At 38.9% G+C, this 15,502-nt stretch overlaps 1 protein-coding gene and 1 pseudogene across 2 annotated transcripts in view; one reads left to right on the top strand and one right to left on the bottom strand.

Annotated features, from left to right (window-relative positions):
• Window positions 1-1,828: 1,828 nt before the first annotated feature.
• On the top strand, window positions 1,829-6,170 carry LOC148741824 (nematocyst expressed protein 6-like; annotated as a pseudogene).
• LOC148741820 (uncharacterized) overlaps window positions 6,149-15,502 on the bottom strand; it is a 36,861-nt gene continuing 27,507 nt past the window's right edge. The window contains exons 1-10 of one of the 2 annotated variants that reach the window (XM_088746858.1): window positions 13,269-13,526; window positions 10,596-11,801; window positions 10,032-10,309; window positions 9,658-9,747; window positions 9,344-9,463; window positions 9,068-9,212; window positions 8,670-8,802; window positions 7,989-8,113; window positions 7,406-7,522; window positions 6,149-6,871 (exon numbers count right to left, since the gene is read on the bottom strand). In XM_088746858.1, coding sequence (XP_088602984.1) covers window positions 6,762-6,871; window positions 7,406-7,522; window positions 7,989-8,113; window positions 8,670-8,802; window positions 9,068-9,212; window positions 9,344-9,463; window positions 9,658-9,747; window positions 10,032-10,309; window positions 10,596-11,801; window positions 13,269-13,413 — 2,469 coding nt within the window. In that variant the 5' untranslated portion in view covers window positions 13,414-13,526 and the 3' untranslated portion in view covers window positions 6,149-6,761. Of the gene's footprint in view, window positions 6,872-7,405; window positions 7,523-7,988; window positions 8,114-8,669; window positions 8,803-9,067; window positions 9,213-9,343; window positions 9,464-9,657; window positions 9,748-10,031; window positions 10,310-10,595; window positions 11,802-13,268; window positions 13,527-15,502 lie in introns of those variants that run through there. The other variant, XM_088746860.1, reaches the window with a different exon arrangement.

The following is a 15,502-nucleotide window of genomic DNA, read 5'->3' as shown; positions in this document are numbered from 1 at the left end:
CATCGTGCTCAAGGACCTTTTCAATCCGAATGGAGCACGAAAAAACGGCGGAAATCTTCGGAATTCCTTTGCATCACTGCGATGATCAACCTAACCACCATCTATGAGTCAAAAAACTTTAATCCCCACTGTGAAAAGATGTCCCGTTAAACTTCAAGGGAGACGTTTGCTAGTCACAAATAAGCCCCTGAGTGGAACTTCCCTTAAATCCATAAAAGGATGCGATAAAGTCGACAATGTTTGACTAAGAGTGTACATGAAAACCGGCTAAAGAAAATTAGATCACGTTATTGAAAAATAAGATATTTTCCTGTTTTCTTACCTTAGTAACGCTTTCGTTAATATGGTACAATTCTTTCAATGCATGGCAATTTCCTGTTTTACAATCTATCATACGTTCAAATGTACGGCACTGAGAAAGGTGAATCAGCAACCACATCTCAAGAGAGTGATACACGCTTTAATGAAAGTTGAGTCTCTAGGGGTTGGTAGGTTTTTAAAGAGTCTTCATCTGGGGTAGTCTCCTTCGCAGCCGTTGTCTGGACTCGTCACGCAACGCTCTCTCCCCCACCAATGGTTGGTAGGGGAGGGAGCGTTGCGTGACGAGCCCAAACAACGGCTGCGAAGGAGACTTCAAATAGGGGAAGCCAGAAGAAAACATGGATTGCTGTCGAATTATATGGTAAACCACAACCGATTAGTGGCCGGAAAAATATAGGCTACTGAGACCCGGTGATCAGAATCGACAATGTAAATGTGCCACGGTTATCTAAAAAAAAAAGGTTTAGTCCTAAAGCTCAAATAGATACTAGCAATAAAGCACTCAGAGAATTCCTTTATGTAACAGACAAAACCGTCTATCATGATGCTCTTTAAAATGAAGATGTGCAGACATATGTAGACTTAAGGCCTATCCGCACTAGCGACAAATTTCAGTTTATTTAAACAAATTTTCTGTTATCATCACTTTACAAATGTCGGATGATTTGTCGCGGCTTGACAAATTTTGGCCGACGCGGACAAATTTTCAAACGCACCGCCGACAAAATTTGTCCCGGGTAAAACCTTGGCAAAATCGACTAAATAAACAAAAACCGCGCTAAAATTGTCGATCTGTTTGCCGTGTACGCCACCAGTGTGGTAATTGAACTAAGTTTAGTTAACCAAAAGATTGCAGTAATTGTCTTTCGTTGCGAAACTCGCGGATTTTACAACTTCAAACAACTTAAGATGAATCCTGGTAATTGGAGTTTGGATCCATAGGCAAATTATAGCGGCCATTCTTATGAGCAGGTCAGGCGCTGGATGCAGCCGGGCACGATACAAAGGTGGAGTGATTTTCCGGTCGCCATTTCATGAGTCCAACCATGAAACAGTAGATGTGGCACAAGATTCAGAAGTGCCCACTCAAGGCAAAGGGAAAGGAAAAGCTAAATTAAATAAAATCACAGTGAATTACAGTATCAGTGCTATTTTTGGCTGTTAACCGAATTTGACAGATTTAAAAGTATTGTTGTGGGGGTTTTACCACTCGCTTGGCGAATTAACTAGAGGTACTGAGACTCTGTAATTTTCTTCTTTATTCTCCTAAACTGCTGCTTCTACTACAGCTAATTTTCTCTCTCCTGTTCCACTGCTTATTTTCTACTACTTTCAGCAAGGAGTGCTCCAGTATTAAATACAAAAATCACAGACATGTTTGGGTTAGCTAACCGTGGGAATTTCCAAAACAGGATGTTCAGTGTGGGTAAGACTCAAGGTCAGTTTTACCAACTCAAACATGACCAACTAGCAAACTAGTTATCCTCAATCATAACAAGAGATTAAAATGTCTAGCACGGTAAGTGCTGAGCCAAGTTCAAGCGCACACTAAAAATAAATGATCAAAACTGTAGATTCATCAAAATAGCTCGTAGGGGCGAAAAGGCGAGACTTAATAAAACAAAACGTAAACCTAACAATGCTTGAAATATCAAGCCTTGAAAACGCTCTACAACAGTATCGCCTTTTTCAGTGCGGATGCAACAGAGGAGACAAAATTTTGTCAGTACAAAATTTGTCCTTTGATTTTGTCCGCAAAATTTTTGGTTTGTCTGCTAGTGCGGATAGGGCCTTATTTCCCCAGTCAAGTTCATGCATGTGCTAAGTAATTTCGTAAAGATCTTCCTCAGCGATAACAGAGAATGATTAAGTCGAAATTAAATCGAACCAAACTATGGGTCGATATCCAATATTACCCGACCAACGCATTAATAACGGTTGGTTGTTGTAATCAAAAAGGTCAAATGGTTGAATAAATAAGCAAGTCACCCGAATATTTATCCTCTTCTCCAATCTAAATGAAGTAACCTTAGTTTTTTTCTTCGTAGTACACTCGCAAGTTTCAGTTATTCAGTGCGTTTCTCTTCATCACTCACAAGCTGTAGAGGAGTTTGTTTGTTTGTTTTCCAACATTAAGTACAAGTTGCAAACTTGAGCTGCAGTCAATTAACTAAAAATTCAGGGAAATCAGTTTGGGTGTCTTATTAAAAAAAAACTGCAGCATCTCATTGATGTTTATTTTTCAGTACCCGACTACAAAGATGATGTACCCGAACTGTACGAGGGGGACATGGCATTAACTAAACAACAGGTCCACATTCTTAAGCTGTCACGTCCAACCTTCAACAAGGTAGCAGACTGGAACCAAGAAGCTCAAACAAGATACGCCATATGGAGTATACGTCAACTCTGGCCAAACGGAATTATACCGTTTGAAATAAATCCATAAATCGGTACCTGATCATTTACTTTTCCCTCATCAGACTCTAGTCTAAAGCCTCATACATGTATTCATGGTTGCATTTGAGGTAATGAATCGTAGACGAAACCTTTTTGTCCTTCGCGTTGCCTTTTACTTCATTTAACACATGAATCATTCTAATATTTGGCTTTGTTTACATTTTTCCTTCAAATAAACAGACGATAGAGGAAGGCCAAAGCCAAAGCAAAAATTCTGCCTGTTACGTTCCTATATTATGAAGCCGTAAGTAAACTTATGTTTGACGTGCACAACCAGAGGGCTCCCATTAATATTTTGAAACTATTTACTAAAACATCTCATATTCATACCTACAATACTCGATCATCCAAATCGCAGCTCTTTAGTACAAAGTACTCTAGACTTAACCTACAAAAAAAGGCTTTCTCGCGTGTTGGTGTCAAAATTTGGAATAAGATACCGAAAGAATTCAAAACGTTATCAAAACATTCCTTTAATAAACAAATTAAAACGTCTTTACTTCAGATACTAGATAATGAAGATTCTTATCTTGATGTTGAAAAGATCTCCTCTAAACTTAAGGACTGCATAATTAAAACAAATTGATCCGATTGCTTTCAGTACTAATGTATTTGTTTCTATACTTTATTGAACAACTATTGATGTATTTGCCAGCTATGCTTCTTTCTATAATTTAACAATATCTAATTATTTAGTTTTTAATTTTCTTTATATATTGTAAATAATGTTTGTTGATGATTGACCCGCCTCGAATAGCAAATTTGCTATCTGCGGGTCAACATAATCTAAATTATTTTGTAAGAAAAAGAAAAATAAAGTGTGTATAAGGCAACTGATCAGAAACTCGATGAAGGATTGGGAAGATCATGTTCCCTGTCTCCAATTTAAAAAGAGAGGGCAAGAGAGTGGATACATCGGGTTAGTTTGCAAGACTGGGTAAGTGGAGGTTGAAATTAACATTACGAAAGTAGCTCAAGGCATAACCGCTACTTTTGACAGTTTGAGTATATTTGTTTTCAAAATATAGTTATTTACCGCCTCCCGGTTGGCTCAATTGCTTAGAGCGCCGGATTGTGTTGTGCTGGAGGTCGAGGGTTCGAGCTCCGGCCGGACCGATACTCATGGTCTTAAAATAAGCGAGGAGAATTTGCTACCTTTCTATAATAAAAAAATGGATAGATATTCTAGTTTTCTCGGATAAGGACGAATAAACCGTAGGCCCCGTCTCCTACAGGGTTAGGGGTAGGAGACGATGATTTCCCACGCACGCGATTACTGTGTAATGGATGTCCTCCCCTGGGGTGGGATGGGTTGGAGTTGGCCTTGAAAAGCCCCCATGCCGGGAGTGGTCAAGTAACGTATAGATGTATGTATTTACAACTTGAAGTAAATGAACGTATCGTTTAATGGATAAACAGTAAATTAAAATTGTAATTTCACGGTGTTGTATTTACTTTCAATAGCTGCTGGTCTTATGTTGGTCACATTGGTGGACGTCAGGAATTCTCCATTGGACGGTTCACGGAGTAAGTTATAAAGAGGTGTGCGTAATTAACATGTATTCACATTATATAACTAATGTTTGCGATTTACATAAATCCCTCTAAACATGTCTAATTAATATTGAAAGGAGATCGTGATAAGTTTCCTTTTCCCCTAGTTCAGTTAGTCGGATTGGAACTCTTTAGCAATTTTATGTATTGTTCATCCACGTATCACATAGCAGAAACACTTACTACACTCTCGCTCATGAAAAATTTACGGAAAGACTGCTTCGCTGACTTTCAGCCCCTCATACTGAGACTCGGATCAAAACTACAGTGTCTGTTTTTGCCATTCTACATTCGTTGATCATCATCTCAACCTTTAACTCTTAGAAGTGATTAACACGAAACTTCTCCCTATAATATCCATACTTTATCAGGCAAACAGGTAATGAGAATACTTAAACTTATCAGGTAGAACTTGTTATCGCTATCTAACACCAAATTCTCATCAGGAATTCACAAGGAAATGTGTAGCAGCTAGAGGAGAGAATTAACAATTAGATCTTGCGAGTTAGAGGATTAATTTCCTGTTATTAAATCAGTACTTCTGGTTTCTGGTTCAGCACACAGCATCTCAATAGTCCTTTTTACAGTTGTGGGCTTGGTGGCCAAGCCTTTGTACAGGAGTGAGGCTAAGGGTGACCTGGTTATGATAGAGATGTTGCTGCTTTTCAAATGCAAATTTCTTTGTTATCATGCTAACTAGATACAGGTCTATATCACAACAGGGTCACCCTTAGCCTCACTCCTGTTCAAAGGCTTGGCCACCAAGTCCACAACTCTAAAAAGGACTATTGTAAACCAATCGGCTTAGAGCTCTGATTGTTGGTTAGTCTCTGTGCATGATTTGCTTTGGATCATCGCAGTAGCCGGAGGAGCTACTGAGTTCACTCGATTTTACGGAGTTTTAGCATGTACTAAATGGGCATAAAAATTTACTGAAATCAATATGAAATGTATTGATAGAATCTAGAGGTGTGAGGGAAAGGTATGGAGACGTCAAAACGGGATTTTTTTCTCAGGGAGAAAATAAAATAAAATAGGTTGCCCTGGGTATTGAAACTTACGAGGCCCGAGTTTGAAACGTTTAACTGAGTTTGTGAGAAAGAGTTATTTGTGATGCCCAGAAATCTTCCTTGCTTCATATTTGAAGGAACTGCAGTTTGAAGATCATAACTCTCAATTTACGGAAACAACGAAATTACCCGCAACACTATGAATTAACTTCTGTAACCCTGACTGATAAGTTTTGAAGAAAAGTAAAATGTTCAAACCAGAATATGGTTTTAAAATTGTTAAAGGGATCCTCCCTGTGTGCAAGGATCAATCACTCACGAGTTAGGATACGCCATCGGATTTTTCCATGAACAGAATCGACGTGACAGGGATGACTACTGGTCAGCGGACATACATACATACATGCATACATACGTAGTGGTCAGCGGACATACATACATACAAACGTTAGTTGACCACTCCCCATGGGTGCTTTTCAGGGCCAACACCCACCCATCCCACCCCAGGGGAGGACATCCACCACACAGTAATCTCGTGCGTGGGAAATTAACGTCACCTACCCCTAACCCTGAAGGAGACGGGGCCTACGGTTTATTCGTCCTTATCCGAGAAGACTAGAATATCTATCCATTTCTTGATTATAGAAAGGTTGCAAATTCTCCTCGCTTATTTTAAGACCATGAGTATCGGTCCGGCCGGGGCTCGAACCCTCGACCTCCCGCACAATACAATCCGGCGCTCTAATCAATTGAGCCAACCGGGAGGCGGACTACGTTAAAATCAACTGGGAAAATATCGTGAGTGGTCGGTGTGAACAAGTTTAATCAGATTATGACTTTATGTGGAGAAAATGGGTTCATAATTAAGGAAAAGATTTCATTTTGCATTTCCATTTTTCATGATAACTGTACACTTGTACAGACACATTTGCTTTTACAATAAACACAGCGGTAAAATGATTTCCATAAATCAAATAGATTCATTTGATTTTACAGGTCGCCAAGATGAATTTTCGCCTCAGTTTTTATTTTTCCCTTGATGTGGAAAAAACCCGAAACACGTATAACCTCAAACAGGTCAGAAGGAACAACTTAGCACAGAGCGCGTTGAATTGTGTTCAATTGAGTGATTTGGCTTTCATGTCGAACATCCACTCAATGCTCGATGCAACAGACGTGGCTCAATAAATTCTTTTTCTCATTTTTTTCACAGCGGCACTACAATCTCCATCTCCCGGCCTTAGCCTTCCCCAACCTGGTTACTTTGTAACGATTTCAAGTAATTGGCTTTCATGTCGCTTGATTAATCGCTTGATTGATAACAATTGTCCTCTTCCCACCAGCTGAAGCTGGATGGTCTTATTGTTGTGGTGACCTTTGGATAGGAGATGCCGTATCATGGCACTTCACTGAAATTCATGCTCTTAGATTTGCATGTGCTGCCAGTAAAATCAAGCCAAGCATCAGAAATATTTTCATGCCATTGATAGGTGTTCCACTTGTTGTAGGTGTGAGTCCATCAGAAACTAAAAAAAAAAGCATAATTATATTGGGTCCGCCACTTTTCTGCTACTACTTAGGCTCCTTCATAATCCTCATGCTTGGATCTATGTACAGAGTATTTGAAAAGCAGATCCAAACCATGATATATATGTAACCTTTTAACTTCAAAAATGTATTAGCATTTAACTTCTCATTGCAACATTTCTATATCATTCAGCAAACAGCTTAATTAAGAGACAGATTCAGCAGAAGGGAAGGTTGAAGGTGTGATAAAACAGCAGTTGGACCAAGGAGGGATGATAAAGAATCTGACTGAATTGTTGAGGGTAGAATTAGATGATGAGGGGGATACTCTGGAGAAAACATTCTCATTTAGAACGTTATTATACATCAAGACTGCGTTAACCTCGGTTTTGGCCGATAAAGTGAGAGAAGGGCATCTGGTGTTTATTTCTCTTGTAAGGTCAACCACTGTTTCCTTCTAGCTGGGGCCCCATGCTTTATGAGAGTAGTTTCTTGAGTGGTTTAGTTAAAGGCAAATCATTGATGTTCCTTACCTGTAGGGTTACTTGTGGGGACATGGCAACTCTTTGTTGGCCGAAATTCTCCTAGTTTTGCTGGAGAGCGTTCCATAATGAAGTCAAAAGTTTGGGATGGTTCACTGACTTGTCTCTCTATAATTAATGAAGAAAAGAGAAAGTATTAATTCTTTTAAACATGAACTTTTAAACTTTTCTCCATTCAGGCATCTTTCAGGAACAATCAGCTCTCCAGGGTTATTAGTAAACACTTTCTCAATCTTTAACCCTGTAACTCCCATGAGTGATCAAGAGATAATTTCTTCTTACCGTATCAAGCACACAAGTATTGAGAATATAAAAATTAAGATCAGTAATAAGGGGATTACTAGTTAATCCGATACCAAATTCTCTCAACTAACAACATAAGAATTGCATTGCGGGCAATGAGGAAAATTGCAAGCGAGATATTGCGTGTAAAAGGGTTGATCAAGATGTAGCAAACGTATCATGGATGATGTATGCTTTAGAATAAGACAGGTAAGAAGAACGAATGGACTCAGAAGAAATTGAAAGGCAGCAGAGAAATCTATTCAGTCAAAAGTCTCACTCAAGTTCTTACCATTTCCAATGATCCCAAATTTGACTGTGACACAGTCTTGAACTTTACTGCCCTCTGTTCGGATATAAAACAACCGCCATGATGGGATTTTAAGTGCAGCGCTAATTGTCTTTGTGAAGGTGACTCTGAGGAAAAAGCAAAGGAAACCTTTCATTTCACTTCTTTCCTGTTGAATGAGACAAAGTCTGTGTTGTTTAGTCTAAAACTAGGATGTGGCTTTTTTTTGGCTACGTTGTGGTTCTTTTTTAGGTTGTTTTGCTTTAGGACACCCTGCGCCCTCTAACATAATTCTGTTTCTTGGTCACATGACCAAAATGCCAGAGTTTCTCACACGTGTCTTTGAAGGCTGCTTTAAAATTGTTCGGGAAAGCGTCTTCTTCTACTCCATATGGTACACAATGTGAATAAATTTTTGTCCGTAGTCTTTAGTTAACCTTCATATTTATTTTGTCATTTAATTTATTTTTCCCTAGTTTTCACCGCTCCATGACCTTTTGACCCAGACCACTTTCGTGATTCGCAAGTGATAAAGTGTTATTTGTCGAAACGCTTAGTTTTTACTGTGCATACTCATCATGTGTTTTTCAAGAAAATGCGTGGAAAGAAAAAAAAAAGCTTTGATTTTATATCACTGAGCTGAGGATGTTTGGTATTTAATCCCAATGCATACTTTCGCCTTACTTGGAAAATGTAGCTCCATTGACGTACTTCAGTGTTTTCTCAATGTACAACGAAGGAACTGGTGTAATGGAAGCACAAGCCAAGCGGGCAGCCCCAGCTTCTTCTGCATGCACCACAACTCCACGACCAATAACTATGAATGAAATATAGACCGTACTAGTTAAGAGATCGTTTTTGTCATTTGAGGTGTTCCTCGTTGAATATAGTTTTTCGGACAGAAGGCAAGGAGGTTGAAGGCGCACTCTAAAGGAAAACCAGTTTCGCGTTCTCACGCTTTAATTTGTTCAGTTTCTAAAACAGAAAAACCAAAATCGATAGAATTTTGCCAGGTTTGACTCATGCTGATTTGATAACTCAAAGCCAAGTCTCTTTAAATTGTGACAAGTATGGTTTCTTACCTGACATTTCTCCAAATAAGGGAAGGTCAGGATCAGTGTAGAAACTCTGTCCTGTCCCAACGTTCAGCATCGCATGTTTGCCGGAAAGGTCACCGACTTCACACCTCAACATATTACTAGAGAAGCATGTTGACTTGTAAGTTACCTGGAAAATGGGAAAGAAGAAGGAAATACTTTGTTACTTGAGTACTGATTTGGGAACTATTTAGCCCTTAAGTGAACTTCTGATCTGAGATGCTACTGTTTAGAAATGCGGTCTTTCACAAATATACTTACTTTCAAATCTACTTCATAAGGGTTGTAATGTCCTCCCAAACTTTTACACCTTTCACCCATGGCTGCATAAGTGTCACCCCCTTCAGGCTTTACATGGACGTGCCACTTGTGATTCAGGCTCTGATTAGTAAAAGAAACAATCAGCCATGTGATCGTTAATAACAAATCTGAGGCTTGATAACATTTCAACATTGCAGCTACAATTTGAAATTCCTTCAAGTCATTGTTCTTGAAAATCAGGGAAATAAGTTGGTTGCATTGTGAATACTCATCAGCGAATGAATCAAATGATATCTGTATGTATCAAGACATACCTTTTGGCTGGAGTTTGAAACGTATTTGAGATCAACGTAAATTGAGGTTTCCTCTGGCATCATAGTGTTGTCATTCTCCTTGTATTGGATCTGAATGGAAGCAATGGAAGTTGTGCTTGTTATTATTGGGATAAAACCGAGATTTGTAAAAATGATAGGCTGACATAGCATTCAATGAAAGAACCGTTTGTGAAATGTCTGATTGGCTGTTCTTTCCAGGTGAACTGGTTCCTGGATAGCATGCAGTTTTATTGTAGACATAGGAGGATAGACTAGGATACTTGTGCCGTCGTATTCTCTTGCTGAAAACGAGAGTGTAGAGCCGCAAAAAATGATTCTTAAATATTTATTATTTTTTTGAAGAAATGACTTACCAAGAGAATGTATCCTATAAGAGCAGGTCCTGTGAAAGTTATCTTTGTTTTCATTGCAAACATGTTGTCCCCTTCCATTACCTGGCGCACATCTGCACACACCCATCTCAAGCCTCCCATCGTCTTCATTTTGTGGATTACAATAGAACGGCCGTGGATGCTGTTTTTCCCAAATAAGGGCAGATTGAAGTCAATGTGCTCTCCTATGTAACTCGTCAAGTTTAATAGCGATCCGTATTTTCCACTCAGGTCTCCGATCTCGTATTCATCATTGGTGCCTAGGAGTTAGGTTTGTGGAGAAGGAAAATTGATGAGTGTGTTTTGTGGGTGGTTAGGATATTGTCTATTACAAAAATACACAAACCTGACATAAACAGAAGGAACGTTGTAAACCTTAATTTTTTGGCAGTTACCAAACAATAGAGTAAATAATGAAATACACTGAAATTCGAAAGTTATTATTAAAACATAGCTGAGGAATCTAGAAACGTGAACACAATATGGTGCCGGGTAATTACCGCGATAAGCATGCTGAAGTATAGAATGAGTCGAAGTAAAACATACCAATTCCTGGAGGCGGACTGGAACTAGTGTTAATGCCAAAGGGATTCCAGTGGCCACCCAGGTATCCTCCAGCACAAGATTCCATACCGGTGTACTGCATCTGCCATGGACTGGGATAGTTGTGCACGTGATATCCCTGGGACTCTTTTCTTAGACCAGTAAGGTTGACTTCTGTTATAGAAGGATCAAAAGGAGACGGCTGAGTAATCTTAACGTATCCTCCCACACCATCATGGATGTTTGGATCGAACGAAGCTCTGACAACCTTTGGTTTCACTTTCATGATTTTGGCGCAGGCGAAAGGCTTCAGCGTGTCATTACTGGAGAACAAGGCAATTACTTTTCCGATAACACCTTTAGCACCACTAAGGGGAAGATTGGAGTCTATAAGGGCAGCCTTGGTTTTGGATTGGTTCTTCGTCGCCATAGATAGTGTGATGTTGCCATGTTTGGACGTCAAATCGCCAATGGAGCAATTGTTGTGCATCATCTGGCTGCAGTTGCTGTTATCTGTGCCATAAGGGTTGAATGTGGCACTTATCGTTCCACAAGAAGCTGAATCTTGAATTTTCCAAGTAAATACCTCTTCGGATGTGGCGTCATTGACGTAGAAAAGATTGACAAAGACATTGGTGACCGAGTTTACATCTGCTTGTCTCAAGTACACAACACCCGCTACAGGAGCCTTGAAAGCAGCTACAGCTGTTAACATGGGCCTTGTTGGAGTAATGAGAGCGCATGCTTTGGGTGTTTCACCGCTGTATAACACAAGTGTCCTACCCATGATGCTGTGTGGACCTTTTATTGGAATGATCAAACTTAGGTTTATGAAATTTTGCTGTGTTGAGTCAGGGTCAAGATTTCCAAGTAATCCCGTCAGGTCTCCAATGGCGCATGTTCCAAACCTTGTTGCACTTTGTAAACTGCACGAACTGTTGTAGTCTCCGGCTTCCATGGCCATTCTAGGATCGAAAACAGCTCCCACTGCAGATCCACTGCAGCTCATAGTCGCATTACCGTCGTAGATCATAGGCAGTTCATGAATACGCCATGCTAGAGACTCGTCAATACCTGTTAAGTTAACCGTGACACTTGTGGAGCCATCATGTTGTGATGGCGAAAATATCACGTAACCTTTTATTCCGCTCATACTGAAAACCGCTTTAAGCTGATGTTCAGAGGCCACTGCAGACTGAAGGATACATCCTGTAAAGCAAATAGTATTTAAAATAATCTAGTACACTAATCAACAATGTTTTCATTTTGTGTGTTGAATATCTTTCAGTTATGCTTGGGTTTTCATCTGGATTGTATCTATGTATTTTTGACATGCCAAAATAACTCTAATTTCTAACTCAAAAACATGGTCAGATCTATGACGTCAGAAAAGGCTAGGAAAAGAAGAAGCGTGTTGTTGACTATTAGTCCTTTTTCTACTGCGCATACTTTTTTTTAAGAATGTTTTTAGTCGTAAGTATCGTTTACCGAAAGAAGCAAATTCATACATGCTGACTGATCATGCTGAACGGTTTTTTGTTTGTCAATGAAGAAACTGCCTTTGTGGTGCGCGATCGTCACGCGGCCTCGTCTGAGTTAAGTTCATCCCTGCACGTGAAATAGAGGTGAAAGGTAGAGGGTAATGAGTTATCGTTGTCGGTCCGTGGGGGACAAATAGTTGTTGTCAATATTGTTTCTCTATTTCGAATAATGAGTGTTCCATAGTGGGGGTCTATGGCTTCCGAAAGAACTTTAGGCAAAAGAACTTTATTTTGTGACAGATAATTAATCAGTTAACGGTGCCGTATCTGATCTTGTCCTTTTAGCAAGAGAAATGTGAAGAATGATTATGTATTTAATAGATAGACATATGTAACTAAATAGTTAATAGATATGAATTAATGAGTTAATAAGTAGATAAATGAGCCCCAAGTAGACGATGAAAGACGACCAACAGTTTTTATGACCACCAATAATCATGCTTAAGTCTGCCAATTACAAGATATAAGGTATTTAGAGAACGTGTATCAGGTAAGACTATGATCAATCGCTCCACTGATTAGTTTATTAGAACTCGACTTGAAGGAGTCAATAAATGGGAACCATTCTAAAATATCGAACAAACGAAAGTTATTGGTCTTGACAGACTCTATCTTGAATTTTTTCCTGTGGAAGACGTAGTCCGGCCATAAAACTCTCGTGAACATGATAAAGTCTGCTCGATCCGAAGGAGTGTTGTAATTAATTAGAGAATGATTGAAACATCTCGAGCACTTAGATTTTATTCAAATTAGAGAAAAAAAGAATAGTGGAGCTCCTGAAATGCAAACGTTTCCGGTCAGCTTCCCCGATGTTAAGGGAAAGAAATTCCTATGAATGGAATTCAAACGAAGAAAGCATATCAGTGAGAACCTATACCTATTTCTTAAATTAAACCCTTTTTGGATCCCAAATTGGTCAAAGGTTAGTGTTGGTGAATATTCTGTCGTTCCGCCCTAGGCTCTGCTAACTTCCCGTCTTTTGTGTCTTTCCGGACAAGTTGAGACAAGAACACGCTGGTTACCGAGACAGCATAACCGCAGAAAAGCAGAGGAAAATTGGAAAAAATCAAACAAAAAAAAAACGTGTCCACCATTGTGTAAAAGGAGAATAAATTTGATGATAAGGTGCACTCACCAGTGGACAAAAGTAGGATCAGATACGTCGTTATCAGTGTAGAAGGCATAGTTGAACTCAAAAGGGGTTTGTGGTACATTGAAGTTACAAACTTAGTCTGCAGGTTCATCACCTTTTGCTTCCTCAAATGAACTGCCTTTGACATGACAGTGTGCACTACTTTTGAGTCGTTTGCTAATCATTATTTCAGTTCGAACAAAGCTGAGAAATTTATTACCCTGAGCGGTAATTTTCTTACAAAAGGAAATTACCATTTAAGACAGTCAAAGCAGTGACGTCATACGGCTTTTTTTAGCGCATTTATTTTTCCGGCAATGCTGAAGCTGAATTACGTTAGTGAAACAAAATTAATAGGCTCTGCATTCCAATATCGTTTGGGATGAAAAAAACAAAGAAGAAACAAACACGCAATCTAGTAATTCTTACTATTTGTTGGTACTTCGCAAATGGTTTTTTCTCTTAGAGTAAAACGTTAAACAGCTCGCAGAATTACTGAAGGAAGCGACAGGGTGCCTCTATATTAGCATAGAGTAGAGAAGAAAATGATTTGGTTGTCAATTGTTTTTATATCCTCCCTAAGAAGAAAAGTGAGTTGAGTTGGCACTGGATTATGTCATGTTGGTTCTTCAAAAATTAATTTGTGGTTGTTTGATTGTTTTCTAAGAAAATGCAGCAAATTCCTGGAAACTTCTAGGGGAGATCAAAGATGTACATTTGCTTCTTGTTTGTGTAAAATACACTGATTTATAAAGGTAGAACTATCTTAGGTAACAATGTTAGTGAAAATTTTGAAATTCACCTGATTTTCCTACTGGTCTAATTAAATCTCACGTGGACTAAAATCGGATCACGTTATTTGTGCACTAAATAGAGTGCTGCATGAATGACCCTGGGGGCTGAGCTAAACGAAATGAGAGAATTGAAATCTGTGTCGTGTATAAAACTTTAAAAAGCTATGACAATGCACATACTGATTGAAAGTTTCCCGTATTGACTTTTAATGGACTTTAGATGGACATCCTTCATTTCTTAAGGAAGTAATCTTTTTCGTCAAGATTGCAGACGAGAGTCAGTATGACCGCAAATGTAACGCTTCAGTTCACGTTCCAACTCAGCCAAGAAAATAGTGAAAACTGTGATAAGCTACCGCCATGGAATAGTTATCTGATAGGGTTTCAACATTCTTATATGACAAAAACCTTGAGATTTAAGCAACCGCATAAATTACCCAGCAAACTTGATAAAAAAAAGACTGACTAACCATTTGTACCAACTAAGCAGTATCATTATCAGACTTAACTCAAGCACTTTACAGAACTAAAATATTTGCTCAGTATTTGAAGCATTGTGAAAGAATCACTTAATCTTGTAGCAAAGTGCCCAGGGATATAAAAATGAGTGTTAAAATCGAAGGAAAATAAAGACACAGACTGTCAAGTAAATCACGTTTTAGGGTTTGTTTTTTAACTCTAACAGGGCAAAGTCCAATATTCACGAAAACTATAGGCAAATAAGCCTCCGGCAATGAACAAACGACAGATCATGTTTTATTTTTACTTCTGTTTAATTAGCCTATTCAACAAATTCCGCTTTCCTGCAGCTTCTTTGAATTGAAAGCGGTCCAATTTTTAAAGTATCACCCAATTGGAAATGCCGATTTATGACATTTGAAGGGCTTGACGCAAATGAGAGAATTAATTTCGGAGCATATTCATTTTGTCAATTAGAGAGATTTTTCCAGTTTCAATGTTTTTTATCGAAACTTTTTCTTTTCCTTTTTTTCTTTTTTTTTTTCTAATAGATCAGTCCGTCTCTAGAAAAAGCCCATCAATATTCATCGAAACACCACTATTCCAGGAGTGAGTTCCCAAAGACACGGCTTTTATTTCAGTTTGAGGAGCGTTCAACTGAATTTTATCTCAGCAGTAAACAAGTCCCTCGGGAGTTCGCGTGATCCTCCCCTTAACCGGGCCTACTTGAAGCCACTCTTTGAACCACAAGCAAGCCTAGAAAGTTGACAAGAGTTCTTGCTACGTCAACGCGAAGTAAGGGTGAATATGAAGCGTTTCGTAGGGCCAGGTCTGCAGGTTGGCGATTTAATTTTTTACCATGATAGTAAACGTGCTCCAACTCTATGTTAAACATTAAAAAACTGAATTTCAAGGCTATCTTTCATATTTATGCCTGAAGCTATGTATGAATTAAAAATATTATCGAGTTGTGTCAAATAAAGA

Source organism: Stylophora pistillata, chromosome 1 (assembly GCF_964205215.1).
Source record: "Stylophora pistillata chromosome 1, jaStyPist1.2, whole genome shotgun sequence".
In the NCBI taxonomy this organism is placed as follows: Eukaryota; Metazoa; Cnidaria; class Anthozoa; order Scleractinia; family Pocilloporidae; genus Stylophora; species Stylophora pistillata.
This window is presented reverse-complemented; position numbering and strand designations above follow the sequence as displayed.